This window comes from Eublepharis macularius, chromosome 2 (assembly GCF_028583425.1).
Source record: "Eublepharis macularius isolate TG4126 chromosome 2, MPM_Emac_v1.0, whole genome shotgun sequence".
Taxonomy (NCBI): Eukaryota; Metazoa; Chordata; class Lepidosauria; order Squamata; family Eublepharidae; genus Eublepharis; species Eublepharis macularius.
This window is the reverse complement of record NC_072791.1, coordinates 32,656,130-32,682,126: the sequence shown is the minus strand read 5'-3', so window position 1 is coordinate 32,682,126 and position 25,997 is coordinate 32,656,130. Positions and strand designations below refer to the sequence as shown.

Here is a 25,997-nt window from a genome sequence, read left to right as displayed (position 1 = left end):
AGCACTGCTTGTTTCTTATGTGATGTTTTCATAATCCCCTGCAAGCAACGGAACATATGCATTCACCTGCTCCAGTTTCCTTATTTACTTTCACCAGTCTCCACTCTTCCACCACTCTTCTTTGACAATACCACAAAATTCCTCCTTAAAGCCCTTCTTGTTCCTTCTCTCCTTTTAAGACTCTCTGACCGGGGCTATTTGGCTTGGGACAATCATAATCCTACCTTATCTCTTTAAGTGCCCAAACCCAAGAAAGATTCAACCTTACTGTTGGAGTGCAGGCCTACCTAATAAACGGGCCCTTCTCTTCTAGTCATGTGGGAATGTATTTTTAGCTAGTTCTGTGCAGAGTTTGACCACAGGACGGGGGAGGGGAGTATGTAGCCGGTTCCACATTGCATGCACAAGCAATCTCATACACTGCTTTCAAATGTCTCATTGTTTTAAGAAGGCACAGGCAATTACAGTCTGAAGAAGAGAGTGTGCGCATGCACACACACACACACAGGGTTCATTTACTGTCATGGTCCTTTGATACCGGCCCAGGTTTATTATTATATGGCAGCAATCCAACCTCGCTGCTTACTAAATGAATTTTTTTTATCATTTCCTTGTCAGAAATTATATTGTAGCACAAGCCTCCATAATTAAAACCTATCCACCCTCCAGTAGGTTGAATACATCCCTCTAGGAATTGCTGTCCACCCCAACAAGTGATTTCCATACCTCCCTGGGTTTAGATGTCAAGCAAAGGACTTTCTATATCATACTTATGTCCAAAGACAGTGTTTGATTTATTTAATAACTTTCTCAATAGGAACGGTAACTTAAGTTTCACATTTAGTGCAGGTCATAATTTTTTTTAAAAAAAGTGTTGTGTTTTTCCTGCAATGCTTAGTAACCAGCAGCCACTGACTACAATTAACGGAAGTTAACTCCCAACTTTTGTTTCAGAGAATACAATTGTAAAGAATAAAACAATAAAAAGGGAACAATACAATGTGGAGAATTTAACCACACTGGGAGCCTAAAACCTATTAGGAATTATTTCATGTATGACAAACAGGATCCTATTACAGATTACTGCAACCCATTAGCTAAGGAGCTGCTGTATTTCAGGGCTGTGATGGTTATGGATATTTAAAGAGAGAATATAAATGTTGCAGGTGACATCTGACTGCCTGTGATTATTAGATGTGATTCAACAGCCCTGTAGCAATCGAAACTTCCAAGATTTAACTATTTTCTAAGAATTAACCATCCTCTATTCCAGTATCTTCTAGTGTAACAGATCATTTTGGTGAATGAGGGCCACATTCCTAAGATGTAATGTAAGGTCTCTAGCCACTGCACTACATTGGTTCACCTTGTACACTTTTTAGTAGAAAGGAGAGATTAAAATGTTCTGAAAGAAATATACCCATTTATTTATTCAATGAAATTCAAACTAGGCTGAGCAAGAAAAAGAAGGTGCTATCTAATGTATGTTCACCACCAACACTCTATGGTGGCTCTCCTAACAACAGCAGACATAACAAAGTGAATCAAAATAGGTAAAAAACATTACTTTAAAAATCTGTTTCATTTATAATTACCATCAGAATAAATAGATTCTCAATCAATCATAAATGCAGTGTACATTTCTGGGTAGCTATATTTTTTTCCTGTAACTAATCACTAACTTTTAAAAGATTATTCTGTTTTATGCCTTCTTTAAGCCGTTACACAATTAAGCTAAGGTGGCAGGATCAAGTATTCTCTTTTCCTGTTGTGCTAGGCTGTGTACAGTTTATGTTCACCCACCAGTATTTAGCAAAAAGAAATCCTGCTGCACTGGACATTAAGAAAAAGTTCTCTATAAGATCTGAGTTAACCTTTTTAAAAAAAGATGGCATAGGATCCAACTTTACAAATGTATTTATTATTTTAAAGATTAGATTTCTTATATTTAACCATGCACTACTAGGCAGAGTCACCATATGTGATTAAGAAGTTCCCTCTTCTTTCAGGTTACAACAACTGTAGGTCTACCCCTGGAGGTCATCAAGAAACAACCAGCAACTTCATAGCAGATTCTGAAAGCTATTATTTTTAGTATTTTGGGGGATTACAGTACTTGTTTAAACAGTATATATTAAGGGTCAACTCCAGGATCCTAGACTATACTGAGGACTGCCACAAGGAAAAACAGTTCCAAATTACTTCCACTTACTGAAGCTTTCGATGGAGGTGCTATTATCAACCAATAGTCAGTTTCTTGTGAGCTGAGTTCTCGCAGTGGCAGGGCACACTCTCCTATGGTTTTCTTTCTGGGGGTCAGAGCTTGTACTTTGAACACTAGTCTTGCAGTCTGTAGGAGTTGCAGTTTGATAGCAAAGACAAAAGTTTCCATGAATTCAATGTCCTAAAAGGAAAAAAAGGGTAATTATTGAACAAAGCTGTCAACATTTTCAACTTAATCCTAATTTCAAAAACACCTCAGGTTGAATCCTGTTGGGCAGATCTTCATGTACCAAGTTGGGGTGGATAATTTTTCCTGATTCTCTGCTCATGCAGCAGCCCTCCAACTCCTCTTTTGCTGTTTCTGAGGGTCTCTTATCCTCCAGGAAGAGTTTTTTTGGAGAAGGGGAAGCAAGAATGTCATGCCCTGCAAATGGAAATCCTACCACCTCTGATAAACTTTGACAAGATTCAAGCCATCAGTATTGCTACCTGAGAGCTGCTTTGCTAGGGCCAATATTACATACACAGTAAATAAGGGCTTTTACAGATAATTAGAACCCCCACACACTTTACCTGCAGAATCATTCTTACACTAATCCAGTAGCACTAGGGAAACACCCTGCTCATATGGAAAGACTGATGGGGGGCACTTTGTGCTACAAATAGCCTTATTACTATTCACAACTTAGTCCTTCTTCAAAGAATTCTAAGCCAGTAACCTTAATCATAACTTGTGGTAATGAATTCTATAATTAGATGCTGCCTTATCTGCTTCCTTTTGTCTGTCCCACCTTCACAATCAATTTCATTGGGTAACCCTGTGTACTAACACTAACAGTAAGAAAATGGAAGTTTCCTCTCCACACAGTTCTTGGTGTTCTAGACTTTACTGAGTCTCTACTTAATATATATATATTTTATAAACTGAAGAGTTCCAAATGTTCTAGCCTTTTCTTTGAAGAAAGGTTCTCCAAATTTGATCATTTGACTTGTCACTTCCTGTACTTTTTCCTTCTTGATAGTATCTTGTAGGAGATCAAAATACCAGAATTAGTGGTGAATTTGGGTGGGGGGTGTACTTTGGTTTCTGTATGAATAATTTGTTTAACTTGTGGGTTAGGGACAGTACTCAGGTTGCAAAGCAGGAGAATGCACAATAGACATTTCAAGTATCGAAAAAAGAATCACAAAAACTGAATAGCTATTGAAAGGTGGGGGAAAGCTGCACTGCTCATTACTACTGACATCACAGATGGCAACTGTTGCAAACCGTTTGCTTTCTCTAGCTGGTGCTGTCCTTCCCCTACTTTAAGGTAAAATCTTCCTCCCAAAGTGTATGAAGTTGTCTCCTGGGCTGGGAAGCCTTCAGTACCATGTTTGTGACTTTCTTTATTGTCCTATCCTAAAGGACCGCATAGGCTGTGATGTGATTCACAGGTAGGTTGGATAGGTAGAAGTGTAGGCAGGTACTTTAAAGTTTCAGTAAGTAGGTAGTTTTTTGCACAGATTTACTTTACTTGCATGGGGAACAAAAAAACGCTTGTATGGTTAAGTTTCTTATGGTTGCTGACTTAGGCGAGAGAGGTTGGTGTTACCAGACTTGATCTCTTTAAAGTGTAGTTCCTCCTTTGTCACCCCTTTTCAGATCAGGTGCTCCCATTTATGCATACACAGCACCCCTTCCTTTTAACTGCAGACCTCAGGGTACACCACTAAGTTAAAACCCTCTCCAGATGCAGGGTAGGAGTTATACTTAGTTCCTAAATAGGAACTATGTCTAATAATGGGGGACAACTGACAAGGCTTACAAGAGGGATCTCCAAAGTCAAACCTTCCCTGATAATCGGGATACCTATCTTTTTCCCAAATGAAAAGATACTGTTCTTTCTATAAGGTCTGCAACAGATAACTCCTCATCCACCAACACTCTTGCACCGATGCAACACAGAAACCAAGTTAATCCACATGCAGAAAAATCTTCAGTATTTTTTATGCATCACTTACGCTGGCAGCTTCTTTGGCCATACACTTGAATTGCACTGGTTTAGACAATGTAAGGATCCCCTTGACTGAAATATGGGGGTTTTCTCCACAGCTAGATGACCAGCTCAGATCTTTACACTGTAATGTTGAAAATTGAGAATGAATTTATTTGGTTGATCAAACTACTTGCTGGGTTGATTTTTTAAAAGTTTATTTATAATATCTAGCATTTCTCATCTTCTCATTAGAAAATATGATTATCTGACCGTATATAAAAGCTCAAACTGAAAATGCATCTTTGGAAATTCAGACTATGAGCCAGAACACAAATAATCATTACTGACTATGCTAATGTGTTAAGGGCATCTCAGATTCACTTGCAGGAGCCAAGCTTAATCCATGCTGTGGATGACCCACCATGGGTTCAATTCCTAGCAACTTGACAAGCATGCTTACTTGCAAGACCGTGATCCAGATCTGTTCCACAGAAGGAACATAGCACAGCTTCACGTTCAGCCTGCCAAATTCTCGTTCATCACTTGATAATGTAATGGTATCTGGGGATAAATTCAAGAATTTGTTTAGAACTTGTTCTCAAGGGCTATAAAAGTAGTATGCAATTCTGTAAACCAGATTTTTTTTTAAAAATTCTCAATTGCTTAAACATTTCTGCTAAAAAAAATTCATAACACATGCCAGGATTTAAGTATATTATCTATAAGGAAATAAAAGAATTTGGTCCAAGAAATGCTACAAATGTTATCTGTATTTCAAATATTGTGCAATTTAGTCCAAGTATAAATACAGCAGTGACAGATCCTCAGCATTCCATTGACAGGGTAAAGGTATGCCAACTCCCCCCCCCACCTCACTCACTCACTCACTCACTCACTCACTCACTCACTCACTCACTCACTCACTCACTCACTCACTCACTCACTCACAGCTCCTTCGCATTTAACACTTGCACAGCTGGAACAAAAAGAGATGTTTGTGTTTCCCATTGTATATCTGCTGCAGAAAAAAAAATCAGCTACTGAATTTCTGTCATATTGCTGTTAAGGGCACAGGAACTCTGTTGGAAACCACTGGCAATTCCTACAGGGTAACTGTGAAAGGCAGAGCATAGAAATTTACCACAGCAACACAAGAGTCAATAAGAGCAGCATTCTCAACCAGCCAATAGGAGCTGAGTACTGGGAAATGGTTAAGATCTGACAGTTGGTGGTTTCATTAGAGGTTGGACAGTTAAAAGTTGGGAGTGAGAGAGAAGGGTTGTTGAACGGTTACTTTAACAGGTGTGTGATATTACCACAGATCTTTTAGTTCCCCTAGCTGTGTAACTGAGGAATTAGAGTATGACAGGAGAGTTTGCTGGGTCTAGTGTGTCACTTTATTTAGCTGCCACAGAGTGCAGTACTTTAGATGTTACAATGCTGTTTGGAAATGTTTCCCTTAGGTATATACTGTTTAAAACCTAACATCCCACACCTCCTTGTTAAATGTTAGTATTTATCACCACTGTATATTTCCTTCTGAATAAACTTCATTGGTTTGCTTTTTTAAAACTGAACAACTTACATTAGTTTACCTCATTATCCTTCAATTACTTACCAATCAAGATTTGGGCAAGTTTATATCCAGGCACAAACTCTGTCCCTCAAACTTTTAAAATTCCCACTGGAAAACCCTAGTGCAGTGGAGTAGCTGGGAAACTGACAGAAAATCTTTTTGAGGATGATGTTAAACCTTGAGGAAACTGTCATATTTTCAACCTGAAAGTGGTTTTGTATTTCCCCACTCCAGGACAGACTCCTTTATGTGCAAGAAAATTCACCTTTATTTTCATAAACATAGCCACTTAATTTCTTCCCAGCATGAGGATTTCTTCCTGTCGCTTGTACAGAAACCTTTCCACAAATATGTACCAATGAGGATCCTAATATCAGCCGAAGTGTCATACAATGAACTTGGAAACCAGAGCCAGTTCAATGCCCAAGCAACTACTTAGGGTGCCAAACTGGAAGGGGGAGTCAGCGTGGCATGGAAGGAGGATACTGGCACCACTTGTGATAGTCATCATCTCCCAACTGACTTGCACCACTGCTGCCTGGGTTGAAAACATGGTAAAGAGGTACTGCAACCTACACTGGCATCAGCAAGCGAGAGGATAACATCCCACTTGTGCCACAGCCAAACTCCAAAGCAGACAACACAGAAGGAGACGTGTGATACACACTCCTGCTGCAACTGGGCTCCAAGACATGGAGCGGGGGGCGGGGGTGGGGGGGAGCAGTACAGCCACCTGGGCAGCAAAATATATTGAACTGGCTCTCTTAGGAAACACAGACCACACAAAATTAAACTTGACACCAGCACTTGTTGGGCATATTTATATTTACATTCACATTTATATGCCCAACCCTGGACCCAAGGTGGGTTATATCAGTAATATGAAACATAAAAATTGCACAAAATCATATAATTAGAAACATTAAAACAATAAATTGAATACATTAATAAAAGTTTTGGCAAGTTGTCTTCAAATCTATTCCCATACTTGCTCTTAGTATCTGGCTCCTTGCTTACTCAGATCCAATTTTCTTTTAATTCTCCATCCTAAACTTGGCTGCCTAATCAATTTGCTTTGCTGTGATTTTCTGCCCAAACACAGTACTAAAGTCTCTGTGATCTCAAAAAAAGTGGCACAGACTTGAAAACAGCTGTTCTATTTAGGTCAGTATTCAAGAATTCATAAAAAGTACATGGTCAGAGTCCTTCCTGGACTGTGTTAGATCATATTGCATAGGGGGTTTACATATTTGAATGATTCCCTGTAAATAGCTCCCTCTATGTTGGAAAATAGGTATATAGTCTATATATAGGTGTTATGCTGATAAGATCCTTTAAAATCTTTTAACATTTCAATAAGAATGAGTACTATGGAACAAGCAATATAAAAAGTTTGAACACGGACAGCCATAATAGAAGCACATCATTGCAGTGCCAGAGACTGAAAAAAATCACTGGGTCAGACTAGCTGAGATGGACATCACCAAGTCTACCCTGGGGACATGACACCATTTTAAAGAGCAAGCTCCCACCTGGGAACTCCTTTAAATCATGCCACAGGGTCCTGATTCTGATCGAGACCACTGCTACACGGGGGAAGGATTTTTTCAACCCAAAACGGCATCAGAGGCAGAGGTTTTTGCAGAGGTTCTAATGGCACATAGGCATGGGAAAGATTCCGAAGTGGCTACAGAGCTCACAAGCCTTTCTCAGAAACAGAGGAGCGTACCATTAGCTCCAGCATTACATCTTATGTATCTTCAGACAGAGGTGTTCTGCTCAGGACTGTGTCTGTAAGCAGCCCTCTGTACACACAATCTGTATTTGCAGTACATATCCCTTAAGTCATGTCTACACATCCAGATTATTGTCTGATATGAAAACTAGACAAGCAAACAGCATTTATTACCTAGACTCCTGTTACTACCTTGCGAATCTTTCCTCGATGAAGTGCTGCTCGGAACACTGGACACTGAATCATATCTCTGCAAAGAAAGGGCCTGCTTAGTCAACAATAATGCAGCACCTATGCAAGGCAAGACTACCTATGTAAACCTGCACAGCTTGTAAAATCACTGCATGGACAGCTAATTATTTGCCTTCTATGCTACTAAAAAGGGCGAGGGGTTTGCCTGTAGTTTTGGAACACTGCTTAAATCCCGCTAAAGCAATAGATCTGCCTGGCAATGTGTAGGATTGCATGAAGCTACCCATGCTACAGTATCATGTGAAGCATCTGATTTCAAATTGCATACGTGTTTACGCGTCGCACAAACGACTATGCATCAGCCTAACAAAGAAGGCTCCAAGAGGAGTTGTTAATGTATATAATGCCAGACAAGATGAAAACCTGGTTACTAAGTTCAGTCCTCCTGATTTTTTTTTTCAGGCAAGTTCTAATAACATGCCTACCATCTAGCAGGAGGAATGTTCCACATTTACTCCTTTCAGGTGTTCCAAAATTGCTCTTGGGACACCCATGTTCTCCTGATGTAATATCTTGCTAAAACCATGAATGTAGCCTGGCCTTTTTTCAGTGTGCGCTACAATAATGCCCTAAGGCAGCAATTTTTATCTTAGGGGGTGATACTTTCTATACTAGTTCATGCAATATGGTCCAGACCAAGCCAGATATAATGGTGCCAACATGTGTGTCTGCACTGTTTATGTAGGGGTGTGTGTATCTTATTTACCAAACACTCCTTCCCCTGAAGTCTGTTGCTTGGGATGATTTTTCCCCTCTCCAGCTCTGATATCAGAAGAGGAGAGGGAAAACAGAGGCAGGAGGCAAGAAGCTGAAGGGCTTGGTGGCCCACTACAGAATGCTCCTTCTAATGTTAAAACTTTCCCTCCCCCTTCCGGTATACACCTGGTGCCCTGGCTGCACCCTCGGCCCTGCCACCCTCGGGATGGTCTGCGCCGTCCCTGGTGCTGCGTAGGTTGGCAGCTGAGGCCCAGGAAGGACTGGCATGCGTCCACTGGCTACTCTGGTGGCTGCTCCAGCCCGTGCCTCTCCTCCTTAGGAGACAGCGTTGATAGGTCCCTATGACTGAGAGCCAAAACACACGTTAAGAAATACCCAGGTTCAGCACGTGTTCTCTTACCTCAAGGTTTGCTGGGATCTGTAGGCGTCCTGGAAGCTTAAAGATCTGTAGGCGTCCTGGAAGCTTAAAGTCCTGGAAGCTTAAAGGATCTGTAGGCGTCCTGGAAGCTTAAAGGCGTCCTGGAAGCTTAAAGCTTAAAATACAGGCGCTTGTATTTCCCTTCCCCTTTCTGCTGCTCTGTAAATGCTAAACTTTAAGCTTCCAGGACGCCTACAGATCCCGGCAAACCTTGAGGTAAGAGAACACGTGCTGAACCCAGGTATTTCTTAACGTGGGTTTTGGCTCTCAGTCTAGTCAATATTCAGGCTGCAGCATTCTGCACCAACTGAAGTTTCCAAACACTTTTCAAGAGCAGCATATTGCAGCAATCTAATTGAAATGTAACCAGGGCAGGCATCATTGTTATCAGATCTTTTCTGTCCAGGAAAGGCTACAGATGGTTAACCAATTAAAACTGGTAAAAGTCACTCCCGGTCACAGCTGCCACTTGCTCATTCAGCAGTAGGCCTGGTTCCAAGAGTACCCCCAGACTATAGACTTGTTCCTTCAACTGGAGAGCAACCTTAAATCCCACCCTTCAAGTGGATGGCACTTTAAATCCCAGGTCATGTCTTCCACTCACCAGTAGCACTTCCGTTTTGTTGGGATTAAGCTTCAGTTTATCAGCCCACATCCACTAAAAGTGCCTCTAGGCACCAGTTCAGAATTTCTACAGCCTCCCTGGGATTGGTTGAAAGCATGATATAGAGCTGAGTATCAGCCACATACTGGTGACAGCCCAGCTCAGCTCTCCAGATGACCACACCCAGAGGTTTCATGTAGATGTTAAGGAGCGTATAGAACAAGGTGGACTCTTGTAGGACCCGACAACCTAATGGTCAAGGGACTGAGCAACAGTCTCCTAGACATGAACAGAGCGCACATGTGAAGACAAATACATCTTTCATGGACCCTTAAATAAGATGCACAATGCTTTATTAATCATTTAAGATGCTTTTGCTAACTCAACCAAAACTATTCCTTGTAATAAGAAATCATAATTTATTTTGCTTATATGGCCATAGGCCTTAAGCATAATTAAATACAGTTAAAATCAAGTACAAATATGCAATTACCAAATAACAATAGTTTAAAACACAAGATCTATTAAATGGAGAATATATGGTAAATAGGATACTTTATAAATAAAAATGGACCATATAATTTAAATTCAGTATTTAAATATAAGAAGAATATAATAAAAACTTGGCTATACCGAAGTGCAGATGACTGTACAGAGTCTCACCTCAAACTCATTTGAGACTGATTTTGCATTTCAGTGAAATTATTATTGCCAAAACTATTTATACTTCAAATGCATTTGGACTGAGGACAAAATCATTTCTGTACGTATTTCATCAGCTACACAAAATTCTTGACATTACTTGGCACTGTAAGCATAAAATTAACAATGCACAAAAAGAAAACACAATTCTGGGCGCAGCTTTTTAAAGTTGTGAGAAGAACTTACCTGGATGAATCGGTGGGGTGGGCTTGTAAGATCAAACATAGAGTGGCTTAAAGTGGATGAGCTAGGCAACGTGCTACTCCTTAAGTCACAAACTGAAAAGAGAGCAAGAAAGAGAGGAAAACCCCTTGCATAAATGTCAGGAACTCCTTAGTCATCTGTACAGGCGGTAACACAATGGGTCACAGTTCAGATTGTTAAATCAATTGCATACGTAAGAAATCAACAGTCAAAAGCAAGCAAGAAGCCACCACCACACACTAAGGATGGGCAAGAATACAGTACCTCAGGCTCATTCAGACAGTTTTTAAGTCAATTACAGACGGGAATGACTCAGATTTTATAGAGCACAGTCTAGAAGGATCTCTTCCTGTTCCAGTTCAATTACACATGGGAGCTGTTGTGCTAGTGATGGTGTGGACTCCTATTGATTTCAGTGGAGCTGCTGCAGGAGAACTTCACACTGGATTATGTCCACATACAATGTGAACTAATGGGTTCACATATGTCTGCTCAAAGATGGAAATAACACATCCCAGGGCCATTTCAAGCTGGGAAAACAGCTCAAGGAAGTGGTAGACATAAACCCTGCACCAAGGACCCATTCTGAATCAGGCCTCTATGCTCCAGGGAACTAAGTTCCCACCATGGAACTCCTGGCACATGTCTGTTAACAGTCCACATGCCTACAACATAGACTGTAATGTATGAACTGGCCCACAGTTAAACCACTGTAACTACACAAGACTAAACCTGTAAGCTACTTAGATGGAAAATGACTGCAGTTCATTCTCCAGCAGAGTACTGAAGAAGAATGGGATAAAACAGAAACAATATATACACATACACATACACACATTAAATTGAAAAGCAATATTGCCTCTCTCATGCTTCCACATTTTAGCAGAGATTCATTTTGGCTACACTAAACACAGAGATGAAGAATGCAAAAAGACTGTCCTTTGTCACTGGTGTTCATCACAAATAGCCATTTGTTCTGCCCAGAATATGTAACTCTGCATACTGAGCATGTTCATGCAGGCTCTCTCCATCTCTCTCTCTTTCCCTGGCTACTAATGGATAATAACACCGGAACATTAGATGCAGAGCTCTCTCGGCCCCACCCAGAGTGATTGTTGTGGGGATAATTTTTTTTTTTAAAAAAATTTTATTGGTGAGTTTAAATTTTTAAATTTAATACATACATTCCCTTCATATCTAATTAATTCTGTTCCCCACCCTTTTCCTCCCCCCTCCCTATTGACTTCCAACAGCTTTCCAACCCTTACCCCCTTTTATTGCTTAATACTATTTCACTTATATTTTTCTTCAACACATAGATCATAACATCTCTTACTCTAAGCATATTCTAATTCTTTTATACAAATACTCTGTCAACTATACTATCAATATAGTATTTGCTGTATACTATACCATACAACATAGCATAGCATGCATTGAAATATAACATAACCTGTATTTATCTATAACACATAAATTATAATATCTCTTACTCTAAGCATGTTCTAATTCTTTTATGTGTGTTCTCTATCCAATATACTATCAATATACTATTTGTTATATACTATTCCATGCAATATAACCTAGCATGCATTGTAATATAGCATCCCAATATAGTATACAGTGCAATATACTAACACCATACATCATAATATATGTAATATATGATATAAATTTTCTAATGTATCCATTTTACTTCAAATTTTCTTAATCATAATATTAGCTTAGATTGTCATAGTTAAATTTCCCCCTTAATGGTAAAGTCACTTCTCTCCTCCATTTACACCACCACCCTTTAGAAATTCTCAAACTGCCACAATTCTCCTTTCACATCCCATTTTTTCTCTAAATATTGTTTTAATTTCCCCCAATCAGCAGTATATTGTCCTAGGTCAAGATCTTTAAGCTTCCTTGTCATTTTGTCCATTTCTGCCATGTACAGCAATTTGTAAATCCAGTCTTCTATAGTTGGTATTTCTTGTACTTTCCACTTCTGCGTGTACAAAAGTCTTGCCGCTGTAGTCATGTAAAATAGCAATGTTCTATACTGCATTGGAACAGCTTCCATCCCCAAGTTCAGTAGCAACAATTCAGGATTCTTGTTTATTTGGATTTGTAAAATCTCGTTAATTACTTCAATTATATCTCCCCAATATTGCTTAGCTACTTCACAGGTCCACCACATATGATACAGTGATCCTCCATGCTTTTTACATTTCCAGCATTTGTCTGACATGTTTGTATTCCCTAGCGCAACTTTCTTTGGCGTTAAATACCATCTGTAGATCATTTTATATACATTCTCTTTAATATTCGTACAAGTTGAAATCTTCAATGTATTTTTCCACAGGTGTTCCCACGCCTCCATTGTTATTTCTTTATGAAAATTTATTGCCCACTTCACCATCTGGGTTTTAACTATTTCATCCTCTGTATACCATTTCAGAAGTAATTTATAAATTTTAGATATTTCTTTCTTGCCTTCCTGTAACATCACTTCTTCTAGTTCAGAGTTTTCCATTCTTATACCTCCTCTTAAGCAGTCCGAGTTGTAAAGATCTCTGATCTGTCTATATTGGAACCATCCATAACAAGGAGACAACTCTTCTTCTGTTTTTATTCTTAGCATTGAATGTTGTACTTGTGTTATCTCCTTGTATGTTAGGCACTGCTTCTCGTTGTCGACAGTTCTCAGATCTATTACTTCATACGGAACCACCCATGAAGGAATTCCATCTTCCATGTAAACCTTATATTTTTTCCAGACTGTGAAGAGGCTTCTCCAAATGTAATGGTGCAAAAACATCGAGTCTGCTTTTACTTTATCATACCACATGTATGCATGCCATCCAAATAATTTTTTATGTCCCTCCAAGGCCAGCAATTTACGATTTTTAACATTATCCAATCTTTTAACCATACCAGACATATTGCTTCATAATATAGTCTTATATTGGGCAGTTGGAAGCCACCTCTTTCTTTCGCATCCTGTAGTACTTTCATTTTCACGCGTGGTTTCTTGCCTGCCCACACAAAGTCTGAAATTTTCCTTTGCCATTTATCAAACTGTTTTGAGTCTCTAATAATTGGGATTGTCTGCAACAAGAACATCACTCGTGGTAAGACATCCATCTTTACTGCTGCTATTCTTCCCAACCATGATAGATTCAATTTATTCCATTTTATCAAGTCTCTTTCTATTTGTATCCACAATTTCTCATAGTTGTTTTTAAATAAGTCTATATTTTTCGCAGTCAGTTCGATACCCAAATACTTTACTTTATTAGTTACTTCACAGTCCATTATCACCATTAGTTCTTGTTGCTTCTGTTTGGTCATATTCTTGCATAATATTTTGGACTTCTTTTTATTCACATAAAATCCAGCTAGATCTCCAAATTGCTTTATTTTCTCTATTACCTTTGGCATGTTTTCGATTGGATCTTCTACTATTAACATTATGTAATCCACAAATGCTCTGACCTTGTAGGAAAATTCTTTTATTTTTATACCTCGGATTGTATCATCCTCTCGTATTTGAACCATCAATATTTCCAAAACCAGAATAAACAATAATGGAGACAAAGGGCAACCCTGTCTTGTTCCTTTACTTATTTTCAATTTTTTAGTTAAGTCCTCATTCACTACAATCGCTGCACTTTGGTCTCTGTAAATTTCTCTAACCACTTGTATGAACCTTTCTCCCATTTGCAGCTTTTCCATAGTGGCAAACATAAAGTCCCAGTTCAAGTTGTCAAAAGCTTTTTCTGTGTCCACGAAAAAGAAACCAACTTCCCTATCACAATGCTTGTCATAGTATTCAATTTCATTTATTACTGTCCTTAAATTGTCTTTAATTTGTCTATCAGGTAAAAATCCTGCCTGTTCCTCTGCAATAAATTCCACCAGCCATCCTTTTATTCTTTCTGCCAAAACTTTTGCAAATATTTTATAGTCATTGTTCAATAACGAAATTGGCCTATAATTTTTAACATTGGTCAAGTCCAGTCCATCTTTCGGAATCAATGATATGTTAGCTTCGTTCCATGAATCAGGAATTTTTTGGCCTTGCATAGTTTCATTCATTACCTCTTTCAAAAAAGGTGCCAATTCGTTAGCCATCACTTTATAGAACTTTGCTGTTAATCCGTCCGGTCCCGGTGCTTTCCCCAATTTCGTTGATTGGATGGCCTCTTTTATTTCTTCCTCTGTTACTTCTCTATTTAATTTTTCTTTCCATTCCTCCGACATCTTTGGTAGTTTCATTTTCTCCAAGTACTCCTCTATTGAACCCCTGTTCACGTCCTTTTTCTGGTACAGTTTTGCATAAAATTTATAGAAGGCTTTACTGATGGCTGTTTGGTCCAATAATGTTCTATCTTCCTCTCAGATTTTAATTATAGTTTTCTTCTCTTTTTTCTTTTTCAATTGCCAAGCTAGGTATTTGCCAGGTTTGTTGGCCCCTTCAAATGTCTTTTGGTTCATTTTTTTCAAATTCCACTCCAATTCTTTGTTGCTCATTGCCGTCAATTGCTCCTGCAATATTTTTATATCCTGATATATCCGCTTCTTCCCTGGCCTTTTCTTAAGTTGCACCTCTTTGGCTTTGATTTTTTTCCATTATTTCTTTTCTTTTTTCCTCTTTTCTCCTTCTATCTCTTCCATTTAAGTCCATCAGTATTCCTCTAATTACCGCTTTATAAGTGTCCCATACCTTATAAGTTGACACATCCTTGTTTATGTTGTATTGTATAAAGAATTTGGTCTCCTTTCGCAGCAGCGTCATGTTGTCTTCTATCTGCAGCAAGTCTTCATTTATCCTCCATCCTCTTTTTTTAGTATTTTTTCCGAATCTCCACATAATTGGGTTATGATCTGAGCTTACCTTCGGCATAATTTCCACATCTCTAGTCCACAACGTCAATTCTTTGGAAGCCCAGATCATATCAATTCTTGATAATGTAAAATGTCTTGCAGAGTAAAAGGTGAATTGTCTGTTTTTAGGATTTTGTCTCCTCCATACATCCTCCAGACGTTCTTGCTCTTTAATCGCAAAAAATGACTTTGGCAAAAGTCTTCTTTTTTCTGTGCAATTTTAGATTTCTTGTCTTCTTCTAAGCTTGTAACTCCATTAAAGTCACCCGCCATAATTATTTGGTCATAAGTCAACTCCTCTAGTTGTCCTTGCAAGTCCTTAAAAAATTTTTCTTTTGCACCGTTTGGTGCATAAATTCCAATCACCAAGATCTTTTTTGAGTTCCAAATTATTTCCACCGCTAAATATCTGGCTTCTACATCACTTAAAATTAATTTTGGCTGCAGCTCCTCCTTTATATACAATGCAACTCCTCTCTTCTTCTTTTTGGAGGCAGCTGCAAATTCATTTCCCAATTTTGCCAATTTTAAATACTTTAAGTCCTGTTTCCTAATATGTGTCTCTTGCAAGCATACTATATTGCATTTTTGTTTTAGAAGCCAATGGAAAATAGCCTTACGTTTACAAGGTGAATTAAGTCCATTCACATTCCAAGATATAATTTTACACTCCATATTTACATTCTTGTACTTTTTGGTAAGTCCTTTTCATTGTCCCTAATAAACACTTCCATCTCATGGCCAGATCTGATGTTCTTCCTTGTTCCACCAAATTCAAATGCCAGTCCTCCCGGTATTTCCCATCTATATCTGATTTTCAAGTCCTTTAACATTTGGACCAGCTCTCTGTATTTTTTCCGCTCCACCAACACCGATCTGGGCAATTCTTTCATGATTCTCACCACCTTCCCATCGACTTCTAATGGTTCTTGGAATTGTTTGCTTACAATTGTCTCTCTTATACTTCTGGTCGTAAATTGCACAATCATATCTCTTGGTAACTTCCTCTGTGCTGCAAATTTTGAATTAATTCTATATGCCACGTCCAGGAAAGCTGCAATCTCCTCTTCCTCTCTTCCCAGGTAGCCTGCCAAAATTTCTGAAATCTGTTCTTGGGCTGATTTTCCTGTAATCTCCGGAACTCCGCGCATTCTAAGTTGTTTTTCCATTTGTTTACATTCAGCTACAGCCATTCTTCCATTCATTCCTCTCATCTCTGTTCTCTGCACGTCAGCTAGAGTGTCAACTGTATTCTCTACTACATTTACTCTCTGCTGTGTAGCTTGCAGTTCGTTCTGTACTTGATCAATTTTCTTTGTGAGTTCTGCCATCTCCGATTTGAATGCCTCTTTAAAGTCTTTAAAGTTCTCTTGCATCATTTCTTTTAACTCTTTATTTCGTTCTGAAACTTTTTTGTCCAAGTTTTCCAGCGCAGTTTGCCACTCCTTCTTTGACATCGTGGGGCTAGATCTACCTCGCTCCGTGGCGCTAATTTACTCCTTTCTGTTATTTTTAAATGTCCCAGTTCAGCTTATTTTTTAAAAATTTATACTTGCGCGGTCCAAAATGTCCGGCGTCTTTTCTCTATGGTTTTATATTGAGGTAAACGCCCTTACCCTCATCCAAGATGGCCTACTTCCGTTTTCTTTGAAGCCACAGCTTTGCCCTTCTTCAAGATGGCGGCTCCCTACTTCCGCTTTTAGCAAACCGCTTCTCACCGGTCTCTCTATGATTTTGACGCACTTCCTGTTCCTCCTTCCTTCCCGGCAGTTCTCGTGATGTTAAAACTTTCTCACAGTTCGTTATCTCCTCTTGGCCGCAGGTATGTAAACAATAATCAGTTTTCCGTGTTTATTTCTCTTTATAATGTCACTTTTTTAAGATGTAACTTGCCGGAGTTCTCTCTTATATATAACAAGTCCCTTACAGTTCTTAAATCGTCTTAGTCTCTTTACTCCTTTTTATAATCTGTCCCGTACTGAGAGATAGCAATCTTTACCTTCTTAGACGTTTCTCTTGGGTTGTAATCGCTGCTTCAATTATCCGATCAATTCCAATTCCCTTCCTGATTTACTGAAGCTTGGGCATGTAGGTCTTATGCAAGAAACTGACTCCAGAGCCGCTGCAGAGATTTTAGCAAACCTTTCTTCGGGTGGGACCTCAAGAGTGGAAGGGGGCTCGTTGTGTAGAACCCCCCTCACACCCGAGATCAACGCGCCCTCAGGTTCTTGAGCGTACTTGCCTGTTCCCCGCCTGGGAACAGGGGGCTGCGGGCAGTTTGCGCCCCTCCAGCCTCCACAAACAACGGCACGGACAGCCCAGCTCTTTGAGCTGTGTTAGACCTCCATGAATCCCAAGCCGGAAGTCCGATTGTTGCGGGGATAATAATATGCTTTGTAAACTGCTCTGAGTGGACTTTAAGTTGTCCTGAAGTGGTATATAAATCAAGTTATTATTATTATCATTAAATTCTAAACATTTACACTGTTTTTCATATAATAATTGTAATTTTGAACTTTTACTGCAACTCTTGTAACATGTACCTTTACAATTGTGATGTTTAAGTGAAGCTGAGTTATTAGTGTGCTCTGAAATCCCTGTGAATTCAAGAACGAAGAGGAGCTGTCAGACTTTTTGGATCCAAATCCAATCACGTGTCTGGGGTCAGCCTCCCGCTGCCACACTTACCAGCTCCAAGGAAGACTCCAGGGCCAGCAATGGGAGCTCCAGCAGCACATGAGCTTGGCAAGCCACCTGGGCCACCAACAAGGGTGCCAATGCCAAGCAGTCCTGGCAGAGAGGGGGCAGAAGTCTAGCTCCAGTCGACGGGCACGTAGGCAAGGCCAAGAGACCCATGGCAAGGAAGGACTGCAGCAACCCAAGAAGGCCAAGCCAAGCTGGCAAGCCACAGAGCATCCCCCAGGCAAGGTTATGGCTGCTGCCACAGGCCCATGCCAATTGTAGGCCAAGCCTTTTGAGGTCTTGAGGGAGGGCAGGGAAGAGGCCCAGCAGGAGAGCCCGTGGGCGCTGGGCCCCATCACTCCCCAAAGCTCTATCCCAGAACAAGGGGATTTCAAGGGCCCAGGGCTGTCTTGCCCGCAGCAGACTGTTCTTTTACAGGCCAGATCAAGGGCAGGGGAAGGCAGGGAGGAAGAGCCAGGCCTCTCCCATGTGGTGTGAGGTAGGAGAAATAGAGGATCCTGGGTGAAAAAGAACCCTCCCCTCCTCTCTACAAACTGAGGCCTGACTAAAAATAAACCGGGAAAAGATGCTGGAGGGTGCTGAGACCCTGGATTTCATCCCACGTGAGGCAGAGCCTGAAACTTCTGAACCACATTAGGGCCGTTTTCACATGGCCACACGCCCGGAAGATCGCACAAAACTCACAGCATAAAAGCGTCTTCCAAGCGTGATTTCCCGGCATGATCCCGTTTAATGGCCCTTTTTCTGACGTCATCGGGCCATTAAAGGGGATCGTGCCAGGAGATCGCACTAGGAAGATGCTTCATGACGTGAATTTGCGTGATCTCCCGGGGCGCATATCTCACATTGGCTCACATATTCCAACTGTGGGTAGCAAAGAGAAGTGGCAGAAAGTTGCTAGTGCAGAACATGCTTCTTACCTGACCCATATAGTTTTCTATTGTCTGAAAGTTCCGGGTGGCACCTAATCAGATCTGGGGAAGGAGGTGGATGCTTCTGCATGTAGAATGGGTTATATACCACATCAATGAGAGGTCCTTGCTGGTACGCACTGGAAAGTTCTGCTTTCCGGTCACCAAAAGATGTTACAGCAGAACCTGTGAAGCACAGCAACAGATCAGTGAACATTCCAGCATCTGGTCAGGACGTCAGCATATAGAGTTCTTGTTTTTAAATAATTCCTCTCTCTAACTTTGTGATTAAAGCTCAGCAACTGAGTTAAGGGGAATTTTTTTTTAGAAAAAATATAAAGCCTTGACTCAATACTGACAGTGAAACAAAGGAAATGTCATTGTGTTAAAAGCCGGGTGGGGGTAGAAATGCATTAAAATGCATGGGAATGCTAGCTTGGTATAGCTAGCAACATTTGAACAATATTCTAGCATTTTAATACTTAGAACTATCATAATTAATAAACATTTATGTCTTGCAAATAATATGCTCCATGTTATGCAGAGCACAGGAGTGAGAATATTCCATGCCCCAGGAAGTTTGCAGTCTTAGGGACTATTTCGATGCAGCATTGCCATATACAGCTAGCAATATATTTCAGGAGTTATTACCATGTGTGCCTGCCAGGATTACAAATTGCTAGTCTGCCAAAACTGCATGTATATGGGCAAATGATCTTTAAATGCAATGCTGACTATGTGGAACAACTATAAAGGTTACATGCTTTTAAGAGAGTAAGTGCTACTAGGTAAACATGGGTTTGGGAGCCCTGCATTTTTCTTATAGTATATCCCAATCTTATAGTATCCCAATCTTATAGTATATCCCTGACGAGAGAAGAATGAAAAGGGAACACAGGGCTTAAGTAGCATCAGTGACTGAAGAACAGTAAGACACCGTATCCTAGTATTCCTATACAATAGGAAAGAATAGTTGAATAATCTTAACAGAATCTAACAACACATAGTTTACTATTCCAGCCATGTAATATGGTTTCTTTACTCCCCCACTAACAGTGCCTAGAAGAATGGACAGGTCTAAATAAACATACAAGGAGGAATGTGATTGTAACCTTTGTGGGCTCTGGCACATAATAATTTATCCAAAATAATAAGTAAGGAGTCGGGAGGTGCTGAAATGGTATACAAATCCTACAGTGAAGAATGATCTACTGTACAGAACTGGTGGGATTTAAAGGGAGTTGGCTTGACATATACAGGGGAAAACATTACAGCATATTTTTCTATAGATTCTACAATTCACCATGGAGGGTAAGATTTACATTAAAATGCATACATTAAAATGCATTACTTTAAAAAGACATTAAAATGCTCTGAGCAAACTTTATTTTATTCTGCTCAATTTGGCTCTACTCTCTAAACAAGAAAGCTATTTATCACCCCTCAGAAGTCTGAAGAAACATTCTTTTGAAGAATCGAATTCACTGATGAGGTTAGCAAATTTAAATCAGTTCCAAAAAAGTATTTCAGGAAAAAAGAGGAAGAATCCCAAAATTGGTATATATGCTTTAAATCAGCAGAAGAATAGCTTTTTAAACTGTATAAACTTAATTCTACTTAATTTGGGTTTTAAATTCTGGAATTGTCATTACTTTAAAAGTGTTTATTTAACCCAACATTTCTAGTGCCACAAGTTACTCTGGTTGTTTTCCAGATCCCAAGGTTACGAATGCACTATGTAGTAAACCTCCTGCCTTACAGAAACCTCTCTGGGCTAAGAATCTTGAGGTGCACAAATTTCACAATAAGACACTGTTTCCCGACTCAAAGAAGGCCAGCAGCTTCAAAAGACACAGACGAAAGAGCACATTGTCATGGGAACCATATCTTTTTGAAACAAGATCTTGGCTCTACCGTCCAAATCAGATTAAGCTGCAGAAATAAAGACAGTTGTAACACAAATCATGCTTGGAAAACACAGGTCTAATTATTTGGATTTAGGTTTGTTTACATGATGTTAGAATAACCACCCTAGCTGAATTCAAATCCTGATTGGTTTACATGTTCAGGGGGCGAATCAGGAGCTGAGGAAACTAAAACCAAACCTGGTAAAAGGTAAGAATTCTTCAACAAAACAGGTTGCCATATTTGATCTTTAAAATTGTGCAGAACTCCCTGTTAAGTACACACTAATCTACGAATGACCTCATGACCAGAGGACTGAAACCTAGTAGACCTCCTTGCTGAGGTAGGCAGGGATTGTTAATCCAGGGTAACACCTGTGAATCGGTATCCTCCCACCCCCAGTCACAAAAGACAGCCTAAGAAAAGGCTGCCATTTCAATTCCATATGGTTTTCTTCCCATTCTTTTACCTTGAATTCCTGTAAGGTGAGAACTACCAAGGTTCCTGGGCTGAATGTAGGCAAGTTTGAACTGTGGAACCACAAAAGGCACTTCCTTGCCTCCTGAGGGGAGTTTGGAAAGAAGATAATCCTCTGAACAGCCGACTTGCCGTTTCACTGACACAGATGACAAAGGAGGCTTCTCTACAACATCTGATCTGTATTTGGCTGCAACTTCAGATTCCTTCTCCAGAGAGGCTGTTATTTAACATAGAAAGCATAACAAGCACATTTCATTTTCAATAAGCAGCCTGAAATGATATTTTGTATTTTAACAGGATCAGAGGCAAATAGGTTTTCCCATCCCACTGCCTGCATCTAGCCAGAAAGAGCCGTGAATAGCTAAGACGCTGAACTTGAGAAGGTTTGTCCTGTTTCCCACATCTGGTAAACCATCTACTTTCCAGAACACCCACAAAGAAGATTTTAAAAGGAGTATTTTAAAGTTAAGTGGTCAAAGTTTTAAATGCAAGACTTAATCCAAACTTTGTAAGAACCATGGAAATTAACCTTCATAACCTGGGATAAGTCAACCCATGATGTACAGTCAGATTTACTTCACCCAAAATGTGCTATATAGAATACAAGAAACAGTCACCCTTGAAGCAGACAGGAATAACAAGGCAAGTGCCTACTAAATACAAATTATAAGCATATTCAGCAAATTAACATTTTTGCTCAAATCGATAGTCATGCATTTCACCTATTAATATCACAAAAAGTACTGTAAAACGTCTGACATTCTAGTTGTATAAAAAACCCAAGCCAGAACTGACAACATGTAAATTGGACTTACGGTCATGCTTTTCTTTCTCAATGTACAAACACCCTCTGCAGCAGCTCTTGATGCATTCTGTTGCCATTACCGTTGCTAATGCAAGTCAGAATGCATACAGCCAAGGAACCAAAAGGTTGAAATCAGGCCTTTAATAACAACAAAATTACATTTTATTAGAAACACAGTCAATTAGATTGTAGAGGCTTTAACATCTGTCCATCATCTAGTACAATTCTTAGAATCATCAATATACCTAATTCTCAACACGGTCATAACCTGTGGATACTACATCTGTGGGTACTTAAATCCAGAGACTCAAGCCATGAGCAGACAAAACAGATCATTCCACAAACCTGAAAAATGTCCCAGGTTTGCAGAAAACTACAAACACACAAATTGGGGGGTTTACTCCCCCCATAATACAAGCACTACACCTTTAAGAAACAAATGCCCTCAGTAGCCACTTCTAGGAAACCCCACAGTGCTGCTACACTTCAAGTCTTGGTTTCTGTCAGTAAAAGACAGGAGGAGGGGCTAAGTCCCTTTCCATGGCTGTTTTGGCCTTTAACGGAGAACTCATTGGGACCAGGCCTGGCAACCACCACTGGGTGACGAGATACCACGCAACTTACTTGATTCACTCAGGCCCAGCTGCTTGCTACTGTTCAACAGCAGCTACTCCAAGAAAGCCAGTGTGGTGTAGTGGTTAAGAGTTTCAGATCAGGACATGGGAGACCCAGGTTCCAAGCACCACTTTATTGTGGAAGCTTACTGGGTGGCCTTAGGACAGTGACACATTCTCAGCCTAACCTACCTCACAAGGTTATTGTGGGAATAAAATGGATGTTAAAAGAATGATGCAAGGTCCTTTGGGTCCCCACTGTGGAGAGAGATGGGGTATGTAAATATAGCTGACGATGAGGGGCAAGTAAAATATTGATTAGTTGGTGGGTGGAAAGAAGGAAGCAGAGAAAGGGGAGAAGATATGGGGCTGCCAGGAGGAAAGACGGTGCATCTGAAGAAGACAACTGTGATTCTCGAAAGCTTATGCTACAGTAAAGTTGGTTAGTCTTAAAGGTGCTACTGGACTTTTTTCGAAAGAGGGTGTGGCTCCCTCCTACAGACTAAGTGGCTTCCCATCATGTACCTTGGCCCAGCAGCTGGCACAACACCTCAGCCATAGTTTTCCTAGGCAGATGTTTCTAGGGGAAGGGAAAGAGAGAAAGCTGAAGATGGGGAGGGGACAGATAAACATATGTTGGCTGTAAGGTTCCAGGTCCCTCTCCCCTCCCAGTGGGGGGTGGCACTTATCTTGTGCTGCTAGTGTGTTCCTTTTCATGCTCATGCTCCCAGCAAATGTGCGGTAACATCACTTCTGGGATTGATGTCATCATGCAGACTGTGTGAACTCTCCTGCGCTCTCCACGGGGCCAATTCAGCCCATCTGCAGATAAAACCAGCCCCAAATGAAGCACTGCAGCACTCCCACGGCTGGCGCAATGACATCACTCCCAGAAATGACATTTCCGTGCCCCTCGCATACTGCGTGTGTTCCGGGGGTACCAGCCTGTGGCAGGTGACCTCCGGGGGGCTTGCTACCTCCTGCTGATCGCTGGGGGATCAGCAGGCAAGGAGGCAAACTCCTGGGAGTTTGCCCGCCACTGGTGGGCACCTGGAAATCCTGGTTAGCTGGTGGGTAGGAAAAAGGAAGCAAGAAAAGGCTATGAGGGCTTTCAAGGAAGGGGAAACAATATGCCCCACATAAGTCCTTGTGGGTTCCCTGCTTGTAATGTTCTAAATTTTTTAAAAATGGTGCTGTGTGTGGGTGTTGTTAGGCCCATTCTGGCTATCTTTGGTAATTCAAACAAGAACAGTTTATTTAACATTTATATCCTGCTTCATATTGCAGCTTACTTCCTGAATTAAAAGAAGGTTTCTTGCCTCTCAGGCCCGTTCCCCAGGGCCCTTCCCCCCTGCCAGCCAGAATTGTGGCAGGGGGCAGAGGCTGGGAGCAGGGGATCCCCCACCCCTACCAGGAGACTGGCAGCTCTAGCTGTGCTTTGGCAAACTTCCTCCAGAAAGCTACTCCACAGACCCACACCCCAGCCCCAATCCTGCTCTTTGCTGAAGCCAACTTGAACTTATGCAGTCAAGGGACATAAAACATAGGACCCAATTCATGTCTTCATTGCGATGCAGAATATATATTGGGAGAGGTGGTCCTAAAGATAGCTATTGTCAGTGCTGCAGAATTCGTTATATGCACTTGAACATCCCTACATACACAATTTGGTGCAAATCTTCAAAGTAAATATGGCCCTTGAAATCCACAAATAGCAAACTAAGAGTACTCTATTATTTTCAAGATTATGTACCAAGTCCATTACTTGGGACCAAGTTAATCCATTTTGCAGCTAGTTTCCAAGAATAAGAGTTTACGCCAGTTTTTAATAAACAGGTGCGCTTATTTGCAGACATCTTTGGCAATGTGCACAAAATATAAACTGTGGGAAATTAGCAGGAGCTGAGGAAACATGAAGCATGTCTTCAGATATAAGTTCAATGCAAAAGAAAAGCATATCAAAAATACAGATGTCTGTAATTGCATCATTACATAATGTCAATACATAAATACACAGAAAATTGCATTAATGACAAATTATTTGCACTTACCACAGATATTCCTTTCCCTTATAGTATTAGATTTGCTGTTGCCTGGTCCCCTCGTCTACAGCTGCCAGTCCTCCCACTCTCTGCCCACTGCCACCACTCACCTGGCCGACAGGGAGGAAAGGCCCATGGAACAGGCCTGGGAGGCAAAAATACCTTCCAGACCAGCAAACAGCAGGTGCAGTCCCGCCAGGCGCAGCAACATCACTTCCTCAAGTGATGTCATCGCTCCTAGCGGCAGGCATGCCCTCACTCATCACTGCACACTGGGAACTTCTGGAAGTGAAGTTATCATGCCTGGCAGGAGCACACACACGAGAAGTGTGCACACAAGAAGATCGCCCTAGGTAAGTATTGGGTCCCCCCCCAGAAGGGTGAGGGGTCATGGCAACCCTACTCTCACCTACGCAGAGCATGTTGCAGTACCAATTCTTGGCCAGTCCATACTGGTTGTTTGGATTCTTGCCCAGAATTTTACACTGGGCACACTTTTTAATATTACATTCTTAAGCAGGAGTGAATACTCTGTATCACTTAACAAAGGATACTTACACCTGCACTGTTAAGATATACTGGTGACACACTCCGGCTTTGTCAAAAACACAAATGAACTGCAAGAGTTTTTGATTAAAACAAAAAGAATAGACTATACAAGACCAAAGTCAGCCCATCTAAGTTAAGCTGCAAGATACTGTATTTTTCTATTCAGATTTCTCAAACATCCAAGAATTCTCTGTAACCACTTATAAATGAGACACTACTACTGTCTTAACATGCCCTGCTATGCGTACAAAACCCTTTTCTTATGAATCTAAGGAACAATAAGTATGCAGAACTCAGTACATCTGTTTTATTTTGCTTGAAGGAGTTTTATATATTAAGGACACAGCTGGAAAACATTTGGAGTAACTTTTTAAATAACAGCAACTGGGATCTTTCTTTAAAATGTACTGTCTAAAATATTTCCAAAAGACTCACAATGCCTTATCCCATCCCAAATCCTAGCAGCTGTTTGCACCCTTCAAAAACATGCATAACATTTTTAAAAGATCTAGAAAAGCCTTGTTAACTTCTCATTCATTTAGTAAATAACGGCTAATGAGGATGTTTGTGGCACTAAAATTAAAGTCTACGCCGAAGCTAGCAAGATAATCACATGGAACAATGAGAGTTATTCAGAGATAAAAGCACAGAGGATATTGGCACTATTTGGTCACAGGAAATTAATACTCAGGCCTCTGGTGCA

General features: G+C 40.4%; 1 protein-coding gene across 6 annotated transcripts in view; it reads right to left on the bottom strand.

The window, feature by feature from the left end:
• TC2N (tandem C2 domains, nuclear) overlaps positions 1–25,997 on the bottom strand; it is a 54,501-nt gene that overhangs the window by 8,634 nt on the left and 19,870 nt on the right. For 4 of the 6 annotated variants that reach the window (XM_054970929.1, XM_054970931.1, XM_054970933.1 and 1 more), the window contains 8 exons: positions 22,100–22,227; positions 21,274–21,501; positions 18,909–19,085; positions 10,393–10,484; positions 7,688–7,763; positions 4,663–4,763; positions 4,228–4,344; positions 2,213–2,404 (listed from right to left, as the gene is read on the bottom strand). In XM_054970929.1, coding sequence (XP_054826904.1) covers positions 2,213–2,404; positions 4,228–4,344; positions 4,663–4,763; positions 7,688–7,763; positions 10,393–10,484; positions 18,909–19,085; positions 21,274–21,501; positions 22,100–22,166 — 1,050 coding nt within the window. In that variant the 5' untranslated portion in view covers positions 22,167–22,227. Of the gene's footprint in view, positions 1–2,212; positions 2,405–4,227; positions 4,345–4,662; positions 4,764–7,687; positions 7,764–10,392; positions 10,485–18,908; positions 19,086–21,273; positions 21,502–22,099; positions 22,228–25,997 lie in introns of those variants that run through there. The other 2 variants (XM_054970934.1, XM_054970935.1) reach the window with 2 other exon arrangements.